This window comes from Notothenia rossii, assembly GCF_949606895.1.
Source record: "Notothenia rossii genome assembly, chromosome: 10".
Classification (NCBI taxonomy): Eukaryota; Metazoa; Chordata; class Actinopteri; order Perciformes; family Nototheniidae; genus Notothenia; species Notothenia rossii.
The window spans coordinates 38,060,995-38,082,695 of record NC_136908.1 but is presented as its reverse complement, the minus strand read 5'-3'; the positions used below and the strand labels follow the sequence as shown (position 1 = coordinate 38,082,695).

General features: G+C 39.7%; 1 protein-coding gene across 15 annotated transcripts in view; it reads left to right on the top strand.

Annotated features, from left to right (window-relative positions):
- The window catches only part of LOC307023165 (protein 4.1-like), a 196,965-nt gene that overhangs the window by 55,706 nt on the left and 119,558 nt on the right, over positions 1-21,701 (top strand). For all 15 annotated transcript variants that reach the window (XM_079656259.1, XM_079656257.1, XM_079656262.1 and 12 more), the window contains 7 exons: positions 1,190-1,503; positions 3,743-4,030; positions 5,376-5,480; positions 5,659-5,701; positions 5,789-5,864; positions 6,460-6,678; positions 10,474-10,561. In XM_079656259.1, coding sequence (XP_079512385.1) covers positions 1,198-1,503; positions 3,743-4,030; positions 5,376-5,480; positions 5,659-5,701; positions 5,789-5,864; positions 6,460-6,678; positions 10,474-10,561 — 1,125 coding nt within the window. In that variant the 5' untranslated portion in view covers positions 1,190-1,197. The remainder of the gene's footprint in view (positions 1-1,189; positions 1,504-3,742; positions 4,031-5,375; positions 5,481-5,658; positions 5,702-5,788; positions 5,865-6,459; positions 6,679-10,473; positions 10,562-21,701) is intronic.

Genomic DNA, 21,701 nt, shown 5'->3' with positions numbered 1-21,701 from the left:
ATTTTAATATGGGGGTCTATGGGAATTGCTCCTTTCTGCATCCATCCCCTGTCGGCCACGAGATGAATTGCAGTTTGTGGCACTTCTTTCTGGGCTTGTCAGAAACGTCAAAATCGCTATGATGCGCTGATTGGCTGTGGGTGGGCCAGACGTGCATGTGGGTGGGCCCAGGCACCCGGGCCCACCCACAGCTACGCCACTGGGGGCAGGGATGATGTTTTTTCACAAACCGACCGGGTTAGTATCGAAAGGGCTCCCTCGGCAAGAAGCAATGGGATTTTCACACTGAATTTCCGAATATTGTAGAAAATAAGAATAAGAAGTCACTTTTAAGCAACTGTAGGTTTTTTTGACACTCCAGACATTCTGATGTATTGAACAAAGTGTGGAAATCTCTTCAGCTTGTTTTAAACCCAGATCTATTAGTTTTACGTAAAATACCAAACACAATTGACTTCGAGCTGAGAGAACATAAAATGCTGACTTATTTCCAGTTTTTGAGATTCATTCGTGCACCACTTTATTAGTACCAAATATAAGTTATACGGCAGTTATTTTTGAGGCTGTTTTATGCATTAATCTGCTGAAGGGGGTTGTCGCTTTTAATCTCAGTACTTCATTTTCCGTAGCCGAAATTAAGTACTTGATACTATACCAGTTTAAATGTACATGTTTCTTGAAACCAATTTAGTTCGACATAACAAAACAAAGTATTACATCCCATGTGCTTCAACATACCCTCATGTACAACAGTTTGCATACTGTGTTCTGTTCAACAGGTCATAACTCTACCTATTCTATCAATATATACTTTTTTTTTACTAACCCGGGGGAGTGTGGGAGAAAAACTCCCTCTGGAGGGAACACAGGGATTGTAGCCTTTGCAGACCATTTAAATGCATAACAACCTATTGAACACACTACAGGAAAGGGACCCCCTCCCAAAAAATGTATAGGGCCTCTTTAAATGTACGATTAGAGGCTTGAAAAGCAAGAGGCTGAACCCCCCTAAAAGTATTCCTGGTTCCTTCTATCCATGTGTAGAGTGCCTTAAAAAAATTAACCTAAATTAAACCCAAAAAACGTTTTCTGAAATTTGACATCCTGTTCCAGACTTTAATTTGACCTTGTTTTCACCTTGGATTGACATGATCATGATTTAACTTGATTTTGTCCTCTATCTTCCCAGCTGTTGCCATGACAACAGACGAGGCAGAGAGTCACCAGAAGAAGCCGAGGCAGCAGGAGGAAGCCGGGCAGGAAGCAGGATCTCCCCCCCCGGAGGAGGAGCATCTCCGGCCTCGCAACCGCAACTCTGCCGGCCGCGGCCTCTCCCGCCTCTTCTCCTCCATCCTGAAGAGGCGCTCGCAGTGTGAGAGTGAGGCAGGAGAGAAGGAGGACAAGGAGGAGAAGGAAGCCAAAGCCCCCATCGCTGACCCCGAGCCTGAGCTGAGGACGGAGGGGGCCCCGGACCGCCACTCCATGAGCAGCGCCGATGCTCAGGTCAGCTGCACACACACACCTGTGTTTGATCACTGACTCTTATTATTTACTGATGCCGGAACCATTTACATTGTATTTTTTAATCCCACATCTTCAGCATTTTGTGTACTCGTGTGGAACTCCATCACATTGTGAAGGAGCTACGAGACAAACGCATAGTCTGATAGATGGATAAATAAATAGATATATATTTAATGATCCAAAGTTGCTAAATTGTTTAATCGAAGCAGCATTTTGACAGTCAATTTACAAGAATTACAACATTTCTTAAAGAAAATTAAAAAAAATAGAATAAAAATTCAAATAAAATAAAGATAAGAAATTAAAAAAAGAATATACATATTCTCAGTAAAAAATAGATATATTCAGAGAAGTATCTCTGTATAATTTTCAGAATAAATTAGAATACTCTCTAATATACCAATCGAATAAACATATATACATAGTGATACGAGGAGTGAAGCAGGTAGGACCCAAACGCAGATAACACTGATAATACCTTTATTTCAAGGGCTCTTATCTAACATATCACATGGACAAACAAAACACTCCACGGTGAACTCGGTCACAAACAAAAGACGAACCAACACTGAACACAGGAAGAGACTAGACTAAATACAGGGAGGGGTAATCACAAGACGAGAAACACCCGGGCAGGGGAGGAGAAACACAAGGGCCACAGGTGAACACAATCAGGTGAAGACAACTAGACACACTAGGGAAACTAACGACAGGAGGAAAAACACAGGGAGAGGGACCAGACAATAAGGAGGAAAACATGACAGGGTGAACAGCAAAACACCCAAACCTAGAAATAAAAACGTGACATAACATGAATATCGTGACACATAGTGTACTACTGTATACACATAACGTTTTTTTAAATATACAGTATAGTAGAAGTCGTAGTATTACAGTATGTGAAAATTGTTAATGCTTATAGAGGGGAGAACCTGAACAGACTATGAAGCAGTGAGTTCTGTTGCAGGAATCAGAAAGCCCGTAAATTAGTTAGCATTTTTATGTTTTTTTGGTTACATACCTAAAATAAGATCTGTGCTTAAGACAAGCTGAAGAGATTTTAATGTTTTGTTCGATGACATAAAATATGTCAGTAAATATCCCACTGATGAATGTCTGAAGCTTCAATGTGTCATGAAAATAGCGGTTGCCAACAAGTGGCTAAACGACCAAACACAAGTTATGTGACCCTAATCTAGTTTGTTTCTTCCCTAATCTAAACATTTTTCACTTCTAATGATTGCATTTACACTTCCGAAATCATAAAAAAGGTGTTAATTCAGCCTACAAAAATACATTTTCACTTCAGCACTATTACTGGGAACGCATGGTTTGTTGCAGGACTCTCTGACAGTCCAGGGGGCGTATAAGCAAACAATCTATGAAGAAGATAGAAGTGTTAATGAAATAACTCCAAACCCAATACCGCTCCTCGATGCAGAGAAGGAACTGTAAATAACTGTAAACTCATATCAAATATTCATAGACTTTATCACCTCCACACACTCCCTGTGAAGAAGGGAGTCAAACAATGTGATTCTTCTGGCAAAAAAGTAATAACTCCAAATTGTTATTAATTTTAATTAATTAAATTAATTTTTCTCCTATTTCAGCATTTGAAAACTGCTTTTTAAGATTCTTGAGACATATGAATCACACTAATACATTAATTAGTATTCTGTGGCATGCATATTTGTATTGATAATGAGATAATGTCCTGTTCCCCAGACCTGACCCGTCTAAATAGATGATTAGAGATGGATTAGAACCATGGAAGGTGGTGCGTTAGTAATCGTACTCTTCAGCGTCACTACGTCAGTGAGCTGTCTGTAACAGTCTCTACAGGGTCTGCCCCATGATAACAGCAGCTGAAATTACGGAAATTAAGGAAATGAAGCATCATGTGTTGTGCTGCTGTAGCGTTTATCTGATTCCTGCTCTGTGTGTGTGAGCCTCCCATCCACTGCATACCCACACAGAGAAGTATTGGGTTAAGGCTCTAAAAAAAATCATTATTCATTTAATAAAAGTGGTATTTCCAAATGTGACAACATTTATGGATGAAATATAGGTATCCGTTGAAGAATTTATCATAGCAGCGAGATTCGAAACATTACCATTAAGGCACACAGTTTACCTTACTTGATGTCTTTAGTAAAACACTCATGTTTCATCAGAGGCTCATTATCAACAGAGTGTAACCTGTACTGTCTGTCAGGCTGCCCAGGTAGAGAAGAAAGAGGCAGAGGAAGAAGAGGGTGGAAAGGACAAAGAGAACAACAAGGAGAAAGAAGAGGAGGCTGTGCTGAAGAAGGAGGAGAAGATGGAGGATAAGGTGGAGGAGAAGGAGGAGCAGGAGTGTGGGCCTGAAGGAGGCAGTAAGAAAGACGAGGAGGAGAAGACCGCCGAAGAGCATGCAGAAGCTGCCAAAGCTCCTCACAGACCCAGGACCATGCAGATCAAAGTCAACCTGCTGGACGACGCTCTATACGAGTGTGAGCTGGACGTAAGAGAAACGTTTTATTCTATCAAACTACATTTCATCTGCCAAAATGATTGAATTGTGTGCAGCCACATGCTTTTGATGAAAGTATTCAGGCTTTAGTCTAGTTGCCAGCTCATAGAGTCCTGTTGTGAACCTGGAAATGTGGAGTAACATGAAGTTTTATGTTAGAAATGTATAGTAGGGTCTCCAGCACATGTCGGATGCTCGCTTGCATATATTGGGCAATTTGCACAATTGGTATAAGTTGCATTAATGACCATTATAGCATATGCAGACAAAAGTTAAAAAAATGCTTCGCCGTTTTGGAGGTTACTAACAATTATTCTGACAATTTAAGAAAAAAAAAGTGGCCATGTTTGTATTTTGGGTCCATTTGAAAGTTTTAGTCGACTCAAAGCTCCAAAAAATGTTACCGTATAATCTCAGAAATGGATTCAACCTTCTCAATATAACAAAAAAACCACACCAACATTGTCCAACTCGGCCAAGCCATTTTTAAACAATTGTCTGCATATGCTAATTAATGCAACTTATGCAAATTGCCAAACATGTGAGTTAGCATCCGGCAGTTCATATGTGCTGGGGACCCCTTTTCTAACAAAAAAAGTAGACTACCGTAATTACCAAGTTTTATCAAGTAAGACAAAGTTACAAACATTAAAACGTAAAAAAATACAAAGGTTATAGAGCAGCAGTTGTTACACCAGGTTTACTTTTATTCAACCTCGGCTCATTTGAGACAAAACATTTCATGCAAGCATTTTCAGTTTGTTTGATAGAGTTGGATAAACTAAAGAGATGTGAAAGCCTCACATGGTTGGAGGCAGACATTTCAGAGACTGATATCTCCAAATCTGGACCAATTAAACCAAAACTGTGTGCATGGGTGCATACCACCAGAGGGATGGGAGAGAATGTTAGTTTGAAAAAGTTCTGTGAGTAAAGCCTACAGAACAGAACAGTTTACAGAGAAGAGATAACATCTGATCCTTTTACAACAAACACTATTATCCTCTTTTTAGGTTTTACTTAACTTCCCGTCTCCAAACCCAATGAGGAATGTCTTAAATCTCTCCTCAAACTTTCAACTAAATTCAGTGCAAAACCTAATACTAATGACACGCCTAATATTCTGTCTTCTTTAACACTAATCTGATAAACCATCATCTTTGTAGTAATCATATTCTTTAGAGGTCCTGGAGGAACATTTTAAATGCTCAATACGGACCACCACTAACTTTATGAAGCCAGCAGACAGATTCTGTAATGTTTGCGTGTGGCTCTGCTTCAGTTCTTACCTTTTTAGCCACTCAGTTTCTTGTTCCTTTATTCATATGTGTCTCAGAAACATGCAAAAGGCCATGAGCTGTTCATGAAGGTGTGCAACAACCTCAACCTGCTGGAGAAAGACTACTATGGAATGGTGGTGTCTGAGACGGCCACAACCAAGGTGAGCTGGATTTTAACCAGTAGAAGTTAAACAATCCCACCTCATGATTTAATTAAGAAAAGAAAGGGCAACTCTTTAATGTACATGTCATTGATGGTTAGATTTGCCTCAGTTTTAAAGGACTGAACATGATCCATGATATCGAACCTCATGCCCCATCCCTCATTTTTTTTATCAGACCTGGATGGACCTTACCAAGGAGATCCGCCGGCAGGTACCGGGTGAGCGGAACCTCAACTACAGACAAACCTTCTTTTCTTACTTTTATCTTGACACATATTTTATCACATCTTCATTTTCTTTCTTAGGTGCCACCTATAATTTCAACTTCAATGTGAAATTCTATCCACCGGACCCAGCCCAGCTATCTGAAGACATAACAAGGTACTGCACACCTCAAACTGATGAATAAAATAATATATTATTATTCTCCAGATGACAGGATAATGTTAGGATAGGAAAACAGTGCACAGGGTAATCTGTGGTCGAGTGCATGTGTGTTTTCAACAGTATCATCAGTAAAATAACTCAGAGACAAACATTAAAACAATAAATGTGTAATTTATGCAACATATTAGTGATTTTAGCCTGATTCGAATACACAGAAATATCTGTCTCATGGTTCCCTCGTCTTGAAGTCTTTTAAACATGTTTTTCGTTATATGCCTGAAATAAGGTCTGTGGTTAACACAAGAGATTTTATCGCGTTGTTTTACAACATTGCACTTGTCAATAAAAGTCTGAAGCTTCTCTGTGTCTTAAAAACTGTGTTGGCTGAGAAGTGACTTAATGAGACCTTTAGCTTAGCATGCATGTATTTGTTTAAAGCCTTTATTGCCATTAGGTAAAACAGCCTTAACATTTAGTTTATATGGTTTCCTCCCCTGCTAGCTTGCGCCGCTTAGCAAAGCTGTCATCTGGTTGTTTGTCAAAGTTCAAACTCAGAGCTCCCCACTGAGATCATGTGACCCTGCTGCAGGTACTACCTGTGTCTCCAGCTGAGGAAGGACATCCTGCAGGGGCGCCTACCCTGCTCCTTCGTCACACTGTCCCTGCTTGGATCCTACGCCCTGCAGTCGGAGCTGGGCGAGTTTGACCCCGAGGTGCACCCCCCCAACTATGCCAAGGAGATGAAGATGGCCCAGGGTCAGACCAAGGAGCTGGAGGACAAGATGATGGAGCTGCACCGCACATATAGGTCAGAACTCAGGGACACCAGTGCTTCACTTTCCTTACCTAATCAACTAAGTCAACGGATTTGTAAAAGAGTAATGTTGTACCCCGTATTCAACATTTTTCATCAAAAGGACATAAATATCGTCTGCAAAATGCAACTGAGGTGTCCAAATGCAAGGTGAGGAAAGTTGAAAGCATTAACACATAGTGCAAAATATTAAATTACATTCAAATACATTGTAGCTCCCTCCAGTAAATGACACGAGGCAGAGGTCTTGATTTAAAATATAGGGTTTCGTGGGACCTATTCCAACCCGTGAGAACTTGGTTATATAAGACAGACAAATATATGGTCTTATTTTTATTTTGGTTTTATGGAGATCATTGATAGACATGCACCCCTGCGTAAATGTAGAGTAAAGGGACGAGAAAATCCTTGGTTTTCTGCTGAACTGTCCAGTCTCCTTCATGAGAGAAACAAGGCCTGGGCAAAGGCTAGGAAATCAGGCTCAGAGGTAGAATGGCTGCGTTTTAGGCAGCTAAGAAATAGCTTCACTTCACATAACAAAAGTGCTAAATCAAAGTACTATCTGTTAGTAACCACAAAGGATCTGAATAATTCTGGAAAATGTTGGAAAGCCATTAAATCGTTATCCACCGGTGATATCCGTAATGAGCTACCTCCGTGCATTACCACAACATCTGGCTCTATATCGGACAGGGCTACTATGCGAAATTGCTTTAATGAGCATTTTGTGTCCTGTGGTTCTCTATTTGATTCTGTCACTAACTTTGCTTCTGTGAACACAACAGTCTGTGACTCTGAAAAACGTGTGTTGGAAAACCCTTTTACTCCTTTTACTGTTGATGTTGTTCGTGAAGCTTTAACCAAGTTAGATCCTAAGAAACCGGCTGGCCCGGACAACGTAGAACCTTTCTTTTTAAAGATAGCTGCAGATTGTATTGCTCCACCTCTCACTACTCTTTTTAACCTCTCCCTCAGCACAAACACAATTCCAAAATTGTGGAAGTCAGCGTATGTCCTGCCTTTGCTAAAAGGAGGGGAGGCCACCTTATTAAATAACTATAGGCCAATCTCTAAGTTGTCAGTTCTGGCTAAGGTTCTTGAACGCTTAGTGAGTGAACAGGTAAAGGTGTTTTTATGTACAAATGACATCCTGTCTAAACATCAGTCAGGCTTCAGAAACCAACACAGCACCATCACTGCCACAATGAAAGTGGTGAATGATGTGGCGAGTATTTTAGATAATAAGCAGAGTTGTGCAGCTCTATTTATTGACCTTTCCAAAGCGTTTGACACCGTCGATCATCGCATCTTAAAGCAGAGGTTACTCAGTATTGGCATATCCAGCCATGCAGTAGGGTGGTTTGTGAACTACCTCTCTGAAAGGTCCCAATGTGTTCATTTTGATGGGCTGTCTTCTGAGTGGTTGAACATTGCAAATGGTGTTCATCAAGGTTCTGTTTAAGGTCCACTTTTATTCTCCATCTACATCAACAGTTTAGGTGAAAATGTCGATGAAGCTACTTTACATTTTTATGCGGATGATACCGTGATGTACTGTGCAGGTCCCTCCATTAAGGAGGCTGGTGTTAAATTACAGGCTGTTTTTAAAATTATTCAGACTCAGCTCTCTGAACTAAAGCTTCTTTTAAATGTTGAGAAAAACAAGGTAATGCTCTTTTCTAAAGCTAAAAAGACACCAGAGCCTGTTTTAGATATTATAACTACGCAAGGAATAAAACTTGAAGTGGTTACCTGTTACAAATACCTTGGTATCTGGCTTGAGGATTGTCTCACTTTTAAACTTCATGTCAATAACCTGCTTAAAAAGCTGAGGGTTAGGCTAGGTTTCTTCTACAGGAACAAGTCCTGTTTCTCGCTTGAGGCCAGGAAAAGGCTAGTCACTGTGACCTTTTTACCTGTGCTGGACTATGGTGATTTGATGTATATGAATGCACCTGCCAATTGGCCCATGCAACAGAGAGATTTTATTTTTCATCAGGATATTGGAAGAATAGGAGGGATTGAGGTCAATCACTGGCACTTTTTTATTTTATTTTAAATGGTACACTTTATGTTAAACTATTTATTACGTTGTTGATGCAACTGGCACTTTATGTTGAACTGTTTATTGTTTTGGCCAAGGTTATTGAGATTGTTGGACTGAAATTGATTAAATTTGGTAAATGAACAAAGTCTGTTATGGCCTCTGAAGCAACAGAGAGATGTTTTCTAATAGTCAGGGTTTCCAATGCTCTGAATGTACTTGAAAGTATTGTGTTTTACTTAAAAAACAAAGTGTTATAGTTTACAGAAGGTCTACCTACCTATAGGCTACCTGAATCTCTGAAATGTACTATATTCCTAAATATGCTCTTGCTACACTTTATGGCAAAAATTGCACTTTTCTGCTGGTCTTGGTTAATTACCACCTTGAAAAAAATAAACAATGTTTTGTTGCTTAAGCTTATGTATTCAGTCATTATTTAATGGTATACTAAAATCCATGTGAACAAAATTGCTTCTCACTGTTCTCAGGTCAAATATTTATATGTGATTAAAAATGCGATTAATTTCGATTAATTAATTACAAAGCCTCTAATTAATTAGATTAATTTTTTTAATCGAGTCCCGGCCCTAGTTTTTATGTTTCATGTGGAACTACTTGAGCAGGTCTCCCTTGAAAAAGAGATCAATGATCTCAATGGGATTCATCTGTATAAATAAAGGTTTGAAATGAAATGAAAAAAGAAAAGGTAAACAACAAATAAATATGTAATATGCATATGTCATCACTGTTAATTCCGCTAAATAAAACAATAAACGGCACAAATATCCCACACAGCATGTAGCACAAGCTAACAATAGCATGTAGCACAAGCTAACAATAGCATACATACATACACACACATAACCTGCAGCTCAACCACACACAATTACACAAATAACCAGCACAGACACTTACCTCGTAGGCTGCTAGTCACCTAGAGGGGCTGATGACTTTAGCTGCATTTTTCCATTAGTTTCCTTGGTTTTTCTTTAGCATCCTGCGTTGCTCTGCAGTTGCAACTACCAAGTGCGTCGATTAAACAAGCAGGTGTAACACAGAACAACGCAGATTAGTTCAGCCTCTATTATTGTTACATATAAAAAGATAGGAACCAAAAATACAATGTGGAACAAATGAACAACAGAAAGTGAAGACGGTTCCATACATGTTATAACTGTTTTTAAAAGCCAATACAAAAAAATCAAAATAAACTAGAATAAGAGAGGTATGAATACATGGATAAAAGTACATTTCAATTTAAAGGCAACTAGTAAATATATCTTTAAGATAATGTAAATGTGGTACAGCACCTCAACACATTTTAATACAAGTTAAGTTGTGTTTACTTGTTATAGAAATATCTACAAAATGACATCACATTTAAAAATGTATTTCACTTCAACTGCATCTAATAATTTATGTATTATGTATAAAGTGGACATTGGAGGACACTGGAGGGTTGCCGGTTAAGGTCCTGGAAGGTACCAAGTACGGAGCATATACTGGTACTTAGAGGGTTAAATGCACAGTCTACAGTACCTTTCACATGTGATATGATTTAACAATGATTCAATTGAGTCTGAGCTTCTCCGGTTGATTAGTTAGACCTGTTTAAGATAACTCTGAGCTTCTCCGGTTGATTAGTTAGACCTGTTTAAGATAACGGGAATGTCAATGTGAATTAAACAAATCAGAGCCAATGTTGATATCGCAGTAACTAAAGCTGTTGTGGTGTTGGGCAGGTCGATGAGTCCGGCCCAGGCAGACCTGATGTTCCTGGAGAACGCCAAGAAGCTGTCCATGTATGGAGTAGACCTCCACCAGGCCAAGGTGAGTCCGAGCCCCACCTGCTGCTCTTAATCCTGAATAAATGCCTAGTTGTAAATTATCTTTGTATTCCATGGTAACTTTAGATTTAAGTTTCCTTCATAGATTAAATAAAACACTTAATATGGGTGTGACTGTGATTCAGCCTCCCAACGCTCCGTGAAAACAAAGGGCTTACTGTAAAAAAGAGAACATAATGTGTTTGCAGCTTCGTCTTTTAGTATTTGTAATGCCGTGCATCCGAGATGCATGCACGCCTGGCCCGAACAGCAGGAAGACATGTGACTTGTGAGGTTTTACAGCTGAAATCAGGTCAATCTGTTTACGTCAGAGCAGGGATTTAACCACACACAGGGAGGACTCTAACTGGGACGATACTGCCCCTCTGTGAGCCATGCTGAGCATCACACCACAACCACTGGAGGTACAAGAAGTGTTCATTATCATTAGTACATTAGAGTACATTAGATTACAAACTGTGAAGTCCACTGAGACAAATGTAACATTTGTGATATTGGGCTATATAAATAAACATTGATTGATTGATTAGACATGCCTTATTCATCCCACATTGGGAAATTATTTTGTCACAGCAGCAGGAAGTTAACAGATATTACACAAGTAAAAAATATGGAGAACATTTTGAAAATACAAATAGAATAAAATAAAAGAAACACATAAAAAGTAATCGTATACATATCAAAAGTAGGACAGATTTCAATAGAGTATCTAAACAATAAACAATATTTTTGTTTAAATCTGAATACATTTGAATACTAATTTGGCCCACAGTGGCTTTCTTTCTTTTTACAGGTTTTTTTGGATCTCTGATCTCCAAATCCACAGTGAAAACTAAACAGACACACAGTTTAAATGGCAAAAGATAGGACAATGTTACACACACAATAGCATGCACAGCATGTGAGATAACTTCAAGCAAAGTTAATAACAGTAAAATAAAAAACATTACCTTAATGCTGGATGCTGCAAAGAGGGAAGTCTTCTTGTGACCAGTGTTACGGGTCCCCTGTATGGTGCAGGTGAGACAGAAGTAATGAGGACACGTTGTGTTCAGTTTCCTTCCAGATTACTTCTCCTGAGGTTGTTTTATTACAAAAATCATATAAAAATATTCATAATCTTATGCATTTCAGTTTCGACATACATTCCTCAATAACCATTCACATTAGGGCAGCACGATATTGAAAAAAACTGACATCACGATTTTTTCCCCCCCTGCGATATATATTGCGGTTTTTTAAACTATATTTAACCGGATGAAGGTATTGTCCTCCTGTGCCTCGCTCATTTTTTACCTGTGTTTTGATGGTCTGCAAACTAGCGGGGCGGGGCCTGCTGTGATCTGATCAAGAATGATTGTGATTGGTGGTTTGCTGTGCATGCAGAGCCTGCATGTCACTCACTCAAGTACCCCTGAAATGAGAGCCGTGCAAGTTTTCCTTTTGTAGCAAGCAGCCACAGCAGCCCTGCTGCTGTACTGGCTTGTAGTTAGTTTATAAAATAACGTTAGCATTTTGCTTCTGGCGACTAGATTTATGATTCAAAAATTATAAAAGTAGGGTTGACATGTGGAGATTATCCGGCTGAACAAAACGTGATCCCTCTCTTAAATGTGTGTCAACCACAGACCTAATTTCGAGCTATTTTCCAAAATCCTATGGAGAATTTGCATTGGTTTTTGACGAAGGAACCGAAAGAAGTATACTTCCGGGTTTAAGGACGCGTCACTGCGGCGTGAGAGTGACGCGTAGCCAAAACTGGAATCTGCATACACTCTGGTGGCTACCATTAGCAGCTAACTTTTGTGCCCCGATTTTTACATAAAAATTGAATTATGGATTATAAACAATTGCTTAGAAGCCAGAGATACATTATTAACCTATGGATCAACCGATTCAGCCGCGTTTTTTCTCGTTTTAATGCCATTGAACACGTCTTTTGATCAGATTGACAGCTACGGTGAGACGATCTCCCGTAAAAGCTCCGTAAAGGTACGTGTTGTGATGTCTGTGTTTGCTTCCCCTGTCGCGAGATCGGATCGCTTAGTGATGATACTATACTTAAATAATCTGTGGAGTCTCAGCTTTAATCGGATATATTGTATGTGGAGTTTCAATAAGTAATAAGGGTATCTTTATTTTGAATTCTGTGCTAAAGTCAATCAATCAATCAATGTTTATTTATATAGCCCAATATCACAAATGTTACATTTGTCTCAGTGGACTTCACAGTTTGTACAGAATATCAGTATGACAATACGACACCCTCTGTCCTTAGACCCTCACATCGTACAAGGAAAAACTTCCAGAGAAAACCCACAGTTTAAAGGGAAAAATGGGAGAAACCTCAGGGAGAGCAACAGAGGAGGGATCCCTCTCCCAGGACGGACAGACGTGCAATAGATGCCGTGTATAAATTGAAAAGATAATACATTTGCAACATAGGTAGTCCAAATGTTTGGAAATGCATGTGTGTATAATAGGAAGATGAATCCACGAGTATATCCATCCAGGACTTATGATCCAGGACCACAGCCACGACTCAAGATCCAGGACTCGCAATCCATGACACAGGACCGCAGGATCATCCATGACTCCGGATCCCGGCGTATATAGACACCAAAAAGAAAGAAATTTGGGGAAGCTGGGTTAATCGGAACATGAGAGTACAAAGGTATAGACAGAGAGAAGGAAGAAGTAAGATGTCCCCCGACAAACTAAGCCTATATCAGCAAAACTAGGAGCTGAATCTAATCAGCCCTAACTATAAGCTTTATCAAAAAGGAAGGTCTTAAGCGCACTCTTAAAAACGGATAGGGTGTCTGCCGTCCGAACACAAACTGGAAGCTGATTCCACAAAAGTGGAGCTTGATAAGAAAAGGCTCTGGCTCCCATTGTACTTTTAGAGACTCTAGGAACAACCAACAACCCTGCATTCTTGGAACGCAATGCCCTAGTAGGACAATAGGCTATAATGAGTTCTTTAAGGTAAGATGGCGCCTGCCCATTAAGGGCTTTGTAGGCGAGAAGAAGAATTTTAAACTGTGTTCTATAGGGAGCCAGTGTAAGGCAGCCAGAACAGGAGTAATGTGGTCCCTTTTCCTAACTCTGGTTAGTACACGAGCTGCAGCATTTTGAATCAGCTGAAGCGACTTGACTGACTTCTTGGTACACCCTGATAATAAGGAGTTACAATAATCCAGCCTTGAAGTAACAAATGCATGGACTAGTTTCTCTGGATCGTTTTGAGGCAAGATATGCCTGATTTTTGCAATGTTACGTAGATGGAAGTAGGCGGTCCTTGAAATTGATTTTATGTGGGTGTTAAAGGATAAATCCTGATCAAATATAACACCAAGATTCCTTACAGTCTCACTGGAGACCAAATTAATGCCATCCATAGTTAGTATATCTTTAGATAATTTGTTTCGTAGATTCTTCGGGCCAAGTACAATAACTTCAGTTTTGGTCGTGTTTAACATCAAAATATTTAAGGTCATCCACGTTTTTAAGTCCTTGAGGCAGTCTTGAATTTTATTTAGATGATTAATTTCATCAGGCTTGATTGATAAATATAGTTGAGTATCATCCGCATAACAATGAAAGTTTACAGAATGATTCCTTATAATATTGCCTAACGGAAGCATATATAGGGTGAACAAAATAGGTCCAAGCACTGAGCCCTGTGGCACTCCATGGCTAACTTTGGTTTGCATGGAAGATTCATCGTTGACACGTACAAACTGAGAGCGTTCAGATAGATAGGACCTAAACCAGCCTAAAGCAGTTCCCTGTATGCCAACTAAGTGCTCTAGTCTTTGCAATAGGATATCATGGTCGATAGTATCAAATGCAGCACTAAGATCGAGCAAGACAAGAATAGAGACAAGTCCCTTGTCAGAGGCTATTAGAATGTCATTTGTGACTTTAACCAGAGCTGTCTCTGTGCTATGTTGTGTTCTAAAGCCAGACTGAAAATCTTCAAATAAATCATAGTTTTTTAAGTAATCACACAGCTGTTTTGCGACTGCTTTCTCAAGAATTTTTGAGAGGAACGGAAGATTAGAAATAGGTCTATAGTTGGCTAAAACCTCTGGATCGAGGTTGTGCTTTTTAAGAAGCGGTTTTATCACTGCTACTTTGAATGATTGTGGAAAAAAGCCTGATAATAAAGACATATTCATAATATTTAATTAAGAAGTGCTAATTAACGGAAAAACTTCTTTTAACAGCTTAGTTGGAATCGGGTCTAAGATACACGTTGATGGTTTAGAAGAGAGAATCATTGAATTTAATTGTTCAAGGTTTATGGCTGAAAAGCATTCTAGTTTACTATCTAGTGTAATATTAGAACTTACGTTTCCGGGAGCTGTTGATAACACTATACTGGTCAAAGGCAAGAGGTCATTGATTTTGTTTCTAAGAGTAACAATTTTATCTTTAAAAAAGCACATAAAATCATTACTACTGAGTGCTATGGGAATAGAAGGCTCAGTCGAGCTGTGGCTCTCTGTCAGCCTGGCTACAGTGCTGAAAAGAAATCTTGCATTATTCTTATTCTCATCTATTAATGAAGAGTAGTAGGCTGCTCTCGCTTTACGCAGTGCTTTCTTATATTCATTGAGAGTAATATGCCAAATTAAACGAGATTCTTCAAGTTTAGTGGAACGCCATATCCTTTCAAGTTGTCTCGACTTTTGCTTTATTTTGCGGGTTTCGGCATTATGCCATGGAGCTAATCTATGTTGTTTTATTTTCTTCTTTTTCAAAGGAGCAACAGAGTCTAATTTTATTCGCAGCACATCTGTAGCACTATCAACAACATGATCAATTTGGGGTGGTGTACATTTTGTATACGTTTCCTCCCCTACATGCAGACATGCTATCGAGTTAAGTATTGGTGGAATCTCTTCCTTAAATTTGGCTATAGCACTAACAGATAGGCTTCTGCTGCAGGAGCTTTTGGCTAATGCTTTGTAGTCTAGTAACAGTACTTCAAAAGTTACTAAGAAATGGTCGGATAAAGCAGGATTATGCGGTTCGACTAATAGTTGCTCAATTTCAATACCATAAGTCAGAACAAGGTCAAGAGTGTGATTATAGCAGTGGGTTGGTTTATTTACACTCTGACAGAAACCAACATAATCTAATATAGAGTTAAATGCAACAGTAAGGCTATTTGTATCATCGTCAACATGAATATTAAAGTCACCTACGATAATTACTTTATCTGTTTTAAGAACCAAAGCTGATAAAAACTCAGAGAATTCTGATAAGAATTCTGAATAAGGACCTGGTGCACGGTAGACTGTAACAAATAAGATTGGCTGCAAAGTTTTCCAGGTCGGATGCGTAAGACTGAAAATGAGGCTTTCAAAGGAGGTATAATTTAATTTTTGTTTAGTATTGATAAGTAAACTTGAGTCAAAGATTGCTGCAACTCCACCTCCTCGGCCCGTGCCTCGGGCAATATGAGTATTGATATGGCTGGGTGGAGTGGCCTCATTTATGCTGACATATTCTTCATGTCTCAACCAGGTTTCAGTGAGACAGCATATATCAATATTATAATCTGATATTAAATAATTTACCAGTATTGCTTTAGATGCTAGAGATCTTATGTTTAAGAGACCACATTTAATCTTCCTGTTTTGTTGCACTGTAGTAGTTGTTACATTTACTTTTATTAGGTTATTATGTATGACACCTCTCTTAGGTTTTACCTTAAATTGTCCTTGGGCAGACACACACACCGTTAATATTGGGTATTTTATTGGGTTCGGGATTCCTATGGATGACTGCCTAGGAGAGAGCGCAGAGAAGCGTGTAAGACTGCGACTCTGCCTCCTGGTCTCAACTCCAGTTTGTCATGGATTAAGTCCACAGAGCCCTGAAATGTTTGCCGAAATGAGATTTGCACCTTCCAAAGTAGGATGAATGCCGTCTCTCTTAATCAGACCAGGTTTTCCCCAGAAGGCTGTCCAATTATTCACGAAGCCCACATTGTTTGCTGGGCACCACCAACACAACCAGCGCTGAAATGATGACATGCGGCTATACATGTCATCATTGATCAGATTGGGGAGGGGACCAGAGAAGATTAAGGTGTCCAACATTGTTTTAGCATAACTACACACCGACACCACATTAAGTTTGGTGCATTCTGATTGGCGTAAACGAACATCATTACCACCGACGTGAATAAAAATCCTACTGTATTTACGTTTATTTTTAGCCAGCAGTCTAAGATGCGCCTCAACGTCGCCCGCTCTGGCCCCCGGAATGCATGTGACTGTGGACGCTTCGGTCTCTAAATTCACGTGTCTCATAATAGAGCTACCAATAACCAGAGTTGGCTTCTCAGCGGGTGTCTCGCTGAGTGGGGAATATCTGTTAGATACGTGAACGGGTTGGTGGGGACCTGCGGGTTTCGCGTTATGCCCCTTCTGAACAGTCACCCATTCTCCCTGCTGCTCGGGAGTTGCCGGGGGACGGCTAAGAGGAGCTACCTTTTGCCGGTCCGCATCGGCTAACATGGGCTTTACTGTAGCTGAGTTATTTTCTAAGATGCGGAGCCGGGCTTCTATGGCTATGATTCCCACCTCCAACCTAACAACTATACTACATTTAACACATGTATCGGTACCAGTAAAGGAGGTAGGGGAGTAACCAAACATGAGACAGTTACAGCAGGAAATAGCACCCGAGGGTGGGGAAAGAGCCATGACTAGCTATCAAGCTAAAGTAGCTACCGTAAGCAAACCCGAAAAGAGTGTAGGCAACTGTGGAGTTACAGTCGCTAAGAGAAGGAGAGTTTGTGAGTGCTTAAGCTGTAGTAACGTGTGATTACAACGTCAGGCAGTTGCCGTGATCAAGAGTTTTAAAACGATCGATTAAGTTAAGATAATAAGTTATCAGCAACAGAACAGGCACACGGGATACCCGGAGATGACAACAACAACCGGAAGTTACAACATGCTTACCGCAATAGTGGTCCGTGTAGCTAAAGTGCGTTAGCATTTAAAAAAAAAAAAAAGAATAAAACCGCACGTCCCTGTGGTGTGAATATCGCGCATGCGCATATCGCGGTTATCGCCATGACACGATATATCGTTCAGAACCTAATTCACATAGCTTCATTCTGTCTGTATGTTACTCTTTTATGTGATAAACACATGTCAAATTGAATTTCACATTCAATAAAATCTGTTGTACCTTAAACACATTTATATACCGTATTAACCTGTATATAATACTACTCTTCTTTTTACTTTCACTTAAAAGTAGTATTTCATGACCCCTCTAACCTCTCATGTTGACTATTTACCTTCTGCCATTAATGGCAGGTCACTAAAATGCACTACTGAAACATATTTAAGTGTAACAAACAACCTTACTGTTTTACCAACAGGAACTAACTTATAACCCTTACAAAGTACATATTTATAACACACTCACACTCACTATACATGTATGTAAATACTCAGTGTACGGGAGCTTTCAGATATACTGACAAACTTGTATCCTTACTGCGTCAGATCACGTTGTCCCCAAAATGGCGCCGTACCGGGGAAGCTAGGCTAATACACACACATTATTTCACGATTTTACACTCAATCAATCAATCAATGTTTATTTATATAGCCCAATATCACAAATGTTACATTTGTCTCAGTGGACTTCACAGTTTGTACAGAATATCAGTATGACAATACGACACCCTCTGTCCTTAGACCCTCACATCGTACAAGGAAAAACTTCCAGAGAAAACCCACAGTTTAAAGGGAAAAATGGGAGAAACCTCAGGGAGAGCAACAGAGGAGGGATCCCTCTCCCAGGACGGACAGACGTGCAATAGATGCCGTGTATAAATTGAAAAGATAATACATTTGCAACATAGGTAGTCCAAATGTTTGGAAATGAATGTGTGTATAATAGGAAGATGAATCCACGAGTATATCCATCCAGGACTTATGATCCAGGACCACAGCCACGACTCAAGATCCAGGACTCGCAATCCATGACACAGGACCGCAGGATCATCCATGACTCCGGATCCCGGCGTATATAGACACCAAAAAGAAAGAAATCTGGGGAAGCTGGGTTAATCGGAACATGAGAGTACACAGGTATAGACAGAGAGAAGGAAGAAGTGAGATGTCCCCCGACAAACTAAGCCTATATCAGCAAAACTAGGGGCTGAATCTAATCAGCCCTAACTATAAGCTTTATCAAAAAGGAAGGTCTTAAGCGCACTCTTAAAAACGGATAGGGTGTCTGCCGTCCGAACACAAACTGGAAGCTGATTCCACAAAAGTGGAGCTTGATAAGAAAAGGCTCTGGCTCCCATTGTACTTTTAGAGACCCTAGGAACAACCAACAACCCTGCATTCTTGGAACGCAATGCCCTAGTAGGACAATAGGGTATAATGAGTTCTTTAAGGTAAGATGGCGCCTGCCCATTAAGGGCTTTGTAGGCGAGAAGAAGAATTTTAAATTCTATCCTGTGTTCTATAGGGAGCCAGTGTAAGGCAGCCAGAACAGGAGTAATGTGGTCCCTTTTCCTAACTCTGGTTAGTACACGAGCTGCAGCATTTTGCATTTTGCATTTTTACACATGTAAACATCGCTACAAAGTCTTTAACTGTTAGCGGGCCGTTACATATTATTTACGCAAACCTTATGGGGGATTCATTGTGATTTATGCACAGTTTACCAACCTGTATGGTGCAGGTGAGACAGAAGTAATGAGGACACGTTGGGCCCTTCTCACTTCGGTTAAATGGATTCCTTGCGTCCCTCACTTGCGTCGTTTCCCTGTGACTAGTCCCTCCCACCAGGGAAGCATGGAGAGATGCAAGGAAACCACGAGAAGCAGGGAAATTAGTTTTAAGAGCAATGGGACGTCCTTTCCTCCGGAGCGTCACGTGAAGCGACGTCCGTTTGTGATGACGCTGCACGGCTGATCGTCTGACAGCAGCCAGCTCTGTCCCCGTTATTTCCACACACACCCCCGCCTCTGTTAGTACACATTTACTGACACAAACATTTGTATCATCTGTTGTGGACCAAAATAAATAAAATAAAATAAGAAGTAATTCTCAAAAAAGATAAACGCCATTCTTAAAATGTATAAACGAACAATAGTTTGATTAATATTGATTAGAGTGCACAAAATAAATAAAATAATTCAGAGAAGAAAAAGAGATAGCCTATGTTATCTATCAAAACCCAGTTAGATTAACATTAATTGGATTGCACACTTTGTTTGTTTGTGTGGATATGTAGCACATTAACATTGTAATAGCACTTAATGACTTACTGAATGGAAATGACAATAAATGAAAATGTAAAAACAAAAAAGCGATCATGAACTTTTTTATTTTTTACCACTTTGTTGTTCAGATATATCACATATTTGTAACTAAATGATACATTAATTGAAACAAAACACGGTATAAACTGAGGAGTGACTCCCGTGAGGTTCATGTATTTTCTTCACTCCGCTGGGAAACTGCTCTCATGTCAAGAAGCATCAGATCAGTGCATGCACTGCATCGTCCAATCAGTGAGCGATACACAGTAAGGGGACGTGGCGAGTGTCTGAGGATTTCATCGGAGGATGGTCTGGTGGTTCCTCGATTATAGCTCCTCCATTATCGCTCCTCGCTCCTCCGACAAAAATAAGGCCATTGGGACGCTACTCAAGATGGCGCAGACAAATCAACTTCCGGTGAGACCGAGACCGAGGAGCGAGGAAATGAAAATAAGAGAAGTGAGAAGAGCCCCCTGTGTTCAGTTTCCTTCCAGATTACTTCTGAGGGAACCCCGGGAATGTCCGTCGCTGTAATCGGTACCCCGGAACCATTGAATCGAACACAAACGTTCCGCCTCACGACTTACTGCATCTATCGACCCCATTAGTGAAATGAAAATAACAGATGTACAAAATAAATGTATGTCCTAACTCTAAATAATAATAATAATTATATTAATGTGATCAGACATCCCAGGGGTGCCATACCAGCAGAAACTTTTACCGGAGCAAATGTGTTGAGACATGAGCTTGTGAATTATTTGTGTACTGAGAGCTAATCTCCTTCACAGGTTTCTTCCTTCTTTGAGTTTCTATCTTCAAAGTTTAATACTCATTTTGTTTTTGATAAAAGGCCTGCTAAAAGAAAAGTGATTTAATGTGTCTGTCCAATTCTTTGGTCTGTACCAGAGTTGGATGGACAGCTTTAACAGCCCTATTGCACATAACCAAATAGGCAACGCAACACAGTGTCTTTGAACTGAATCAAACTAGTCAGGTGTTATCGTATTCTAAAATCAAATTTACTATCACAAAATAAGGTGGTTGTTCTGCTTTGCTTTTATACTCAGTGATGCAAATTAGTCGCTTTCCGGCGCCTCCTGCTTTTTTAACGTTGATTTGGGTGACTTGTGTAATTCGTGGAGAACCGAAGAATTTTCGTTTTGGGGGGGGGGGTCCGTCAGTCCGTCCGACTGACGGACAACTTCTCACTTCAAAAAAGAAGAAGAAATCTAGATCGCAAAATAATTAAACAAGCGAGTGCCTATTTTTCCTGGCCAAGGACAGGTTCCTTGAATACAACACGAGCGTAACGTGTCTTCCCGTGGTTATGTCTCGTCCTAAAGGAGTGTAGACTAGAGCAGGGGTTCCCAAACTTTGCCATGCCAAGGACCCCCATATAGCATTATCCTCTTGCAGGGACCCCCCTGTTGCAATTTTTTTTTAAATGATGTGTACGTTATGATGGCAAATGTAAAAGATTAAACATACAGCTTCTTAATAAATATTCTTAATATATATATTTTATTAATAATCAGTTATTCTTCTATTAACAGTAAAAACAAATTGGTTTTTATCTTTTGTTTTTCATTCATTACATTCATTGTATCTTCTGTTATAAATTTTCTTCACAAAATATTGAACAGTAATATCAACAGTACATATTTTTTAAGTAATTTCTGCCTTAATTAGGAATGCACCGAATATTCGGCCACCGAAAATTATCGGCCGAAAATTGTTAAAAAGGACCTTTCGGCTTTCGGCCGAAAGGGCCTTAAGCATTATATATATATATTATATATATATA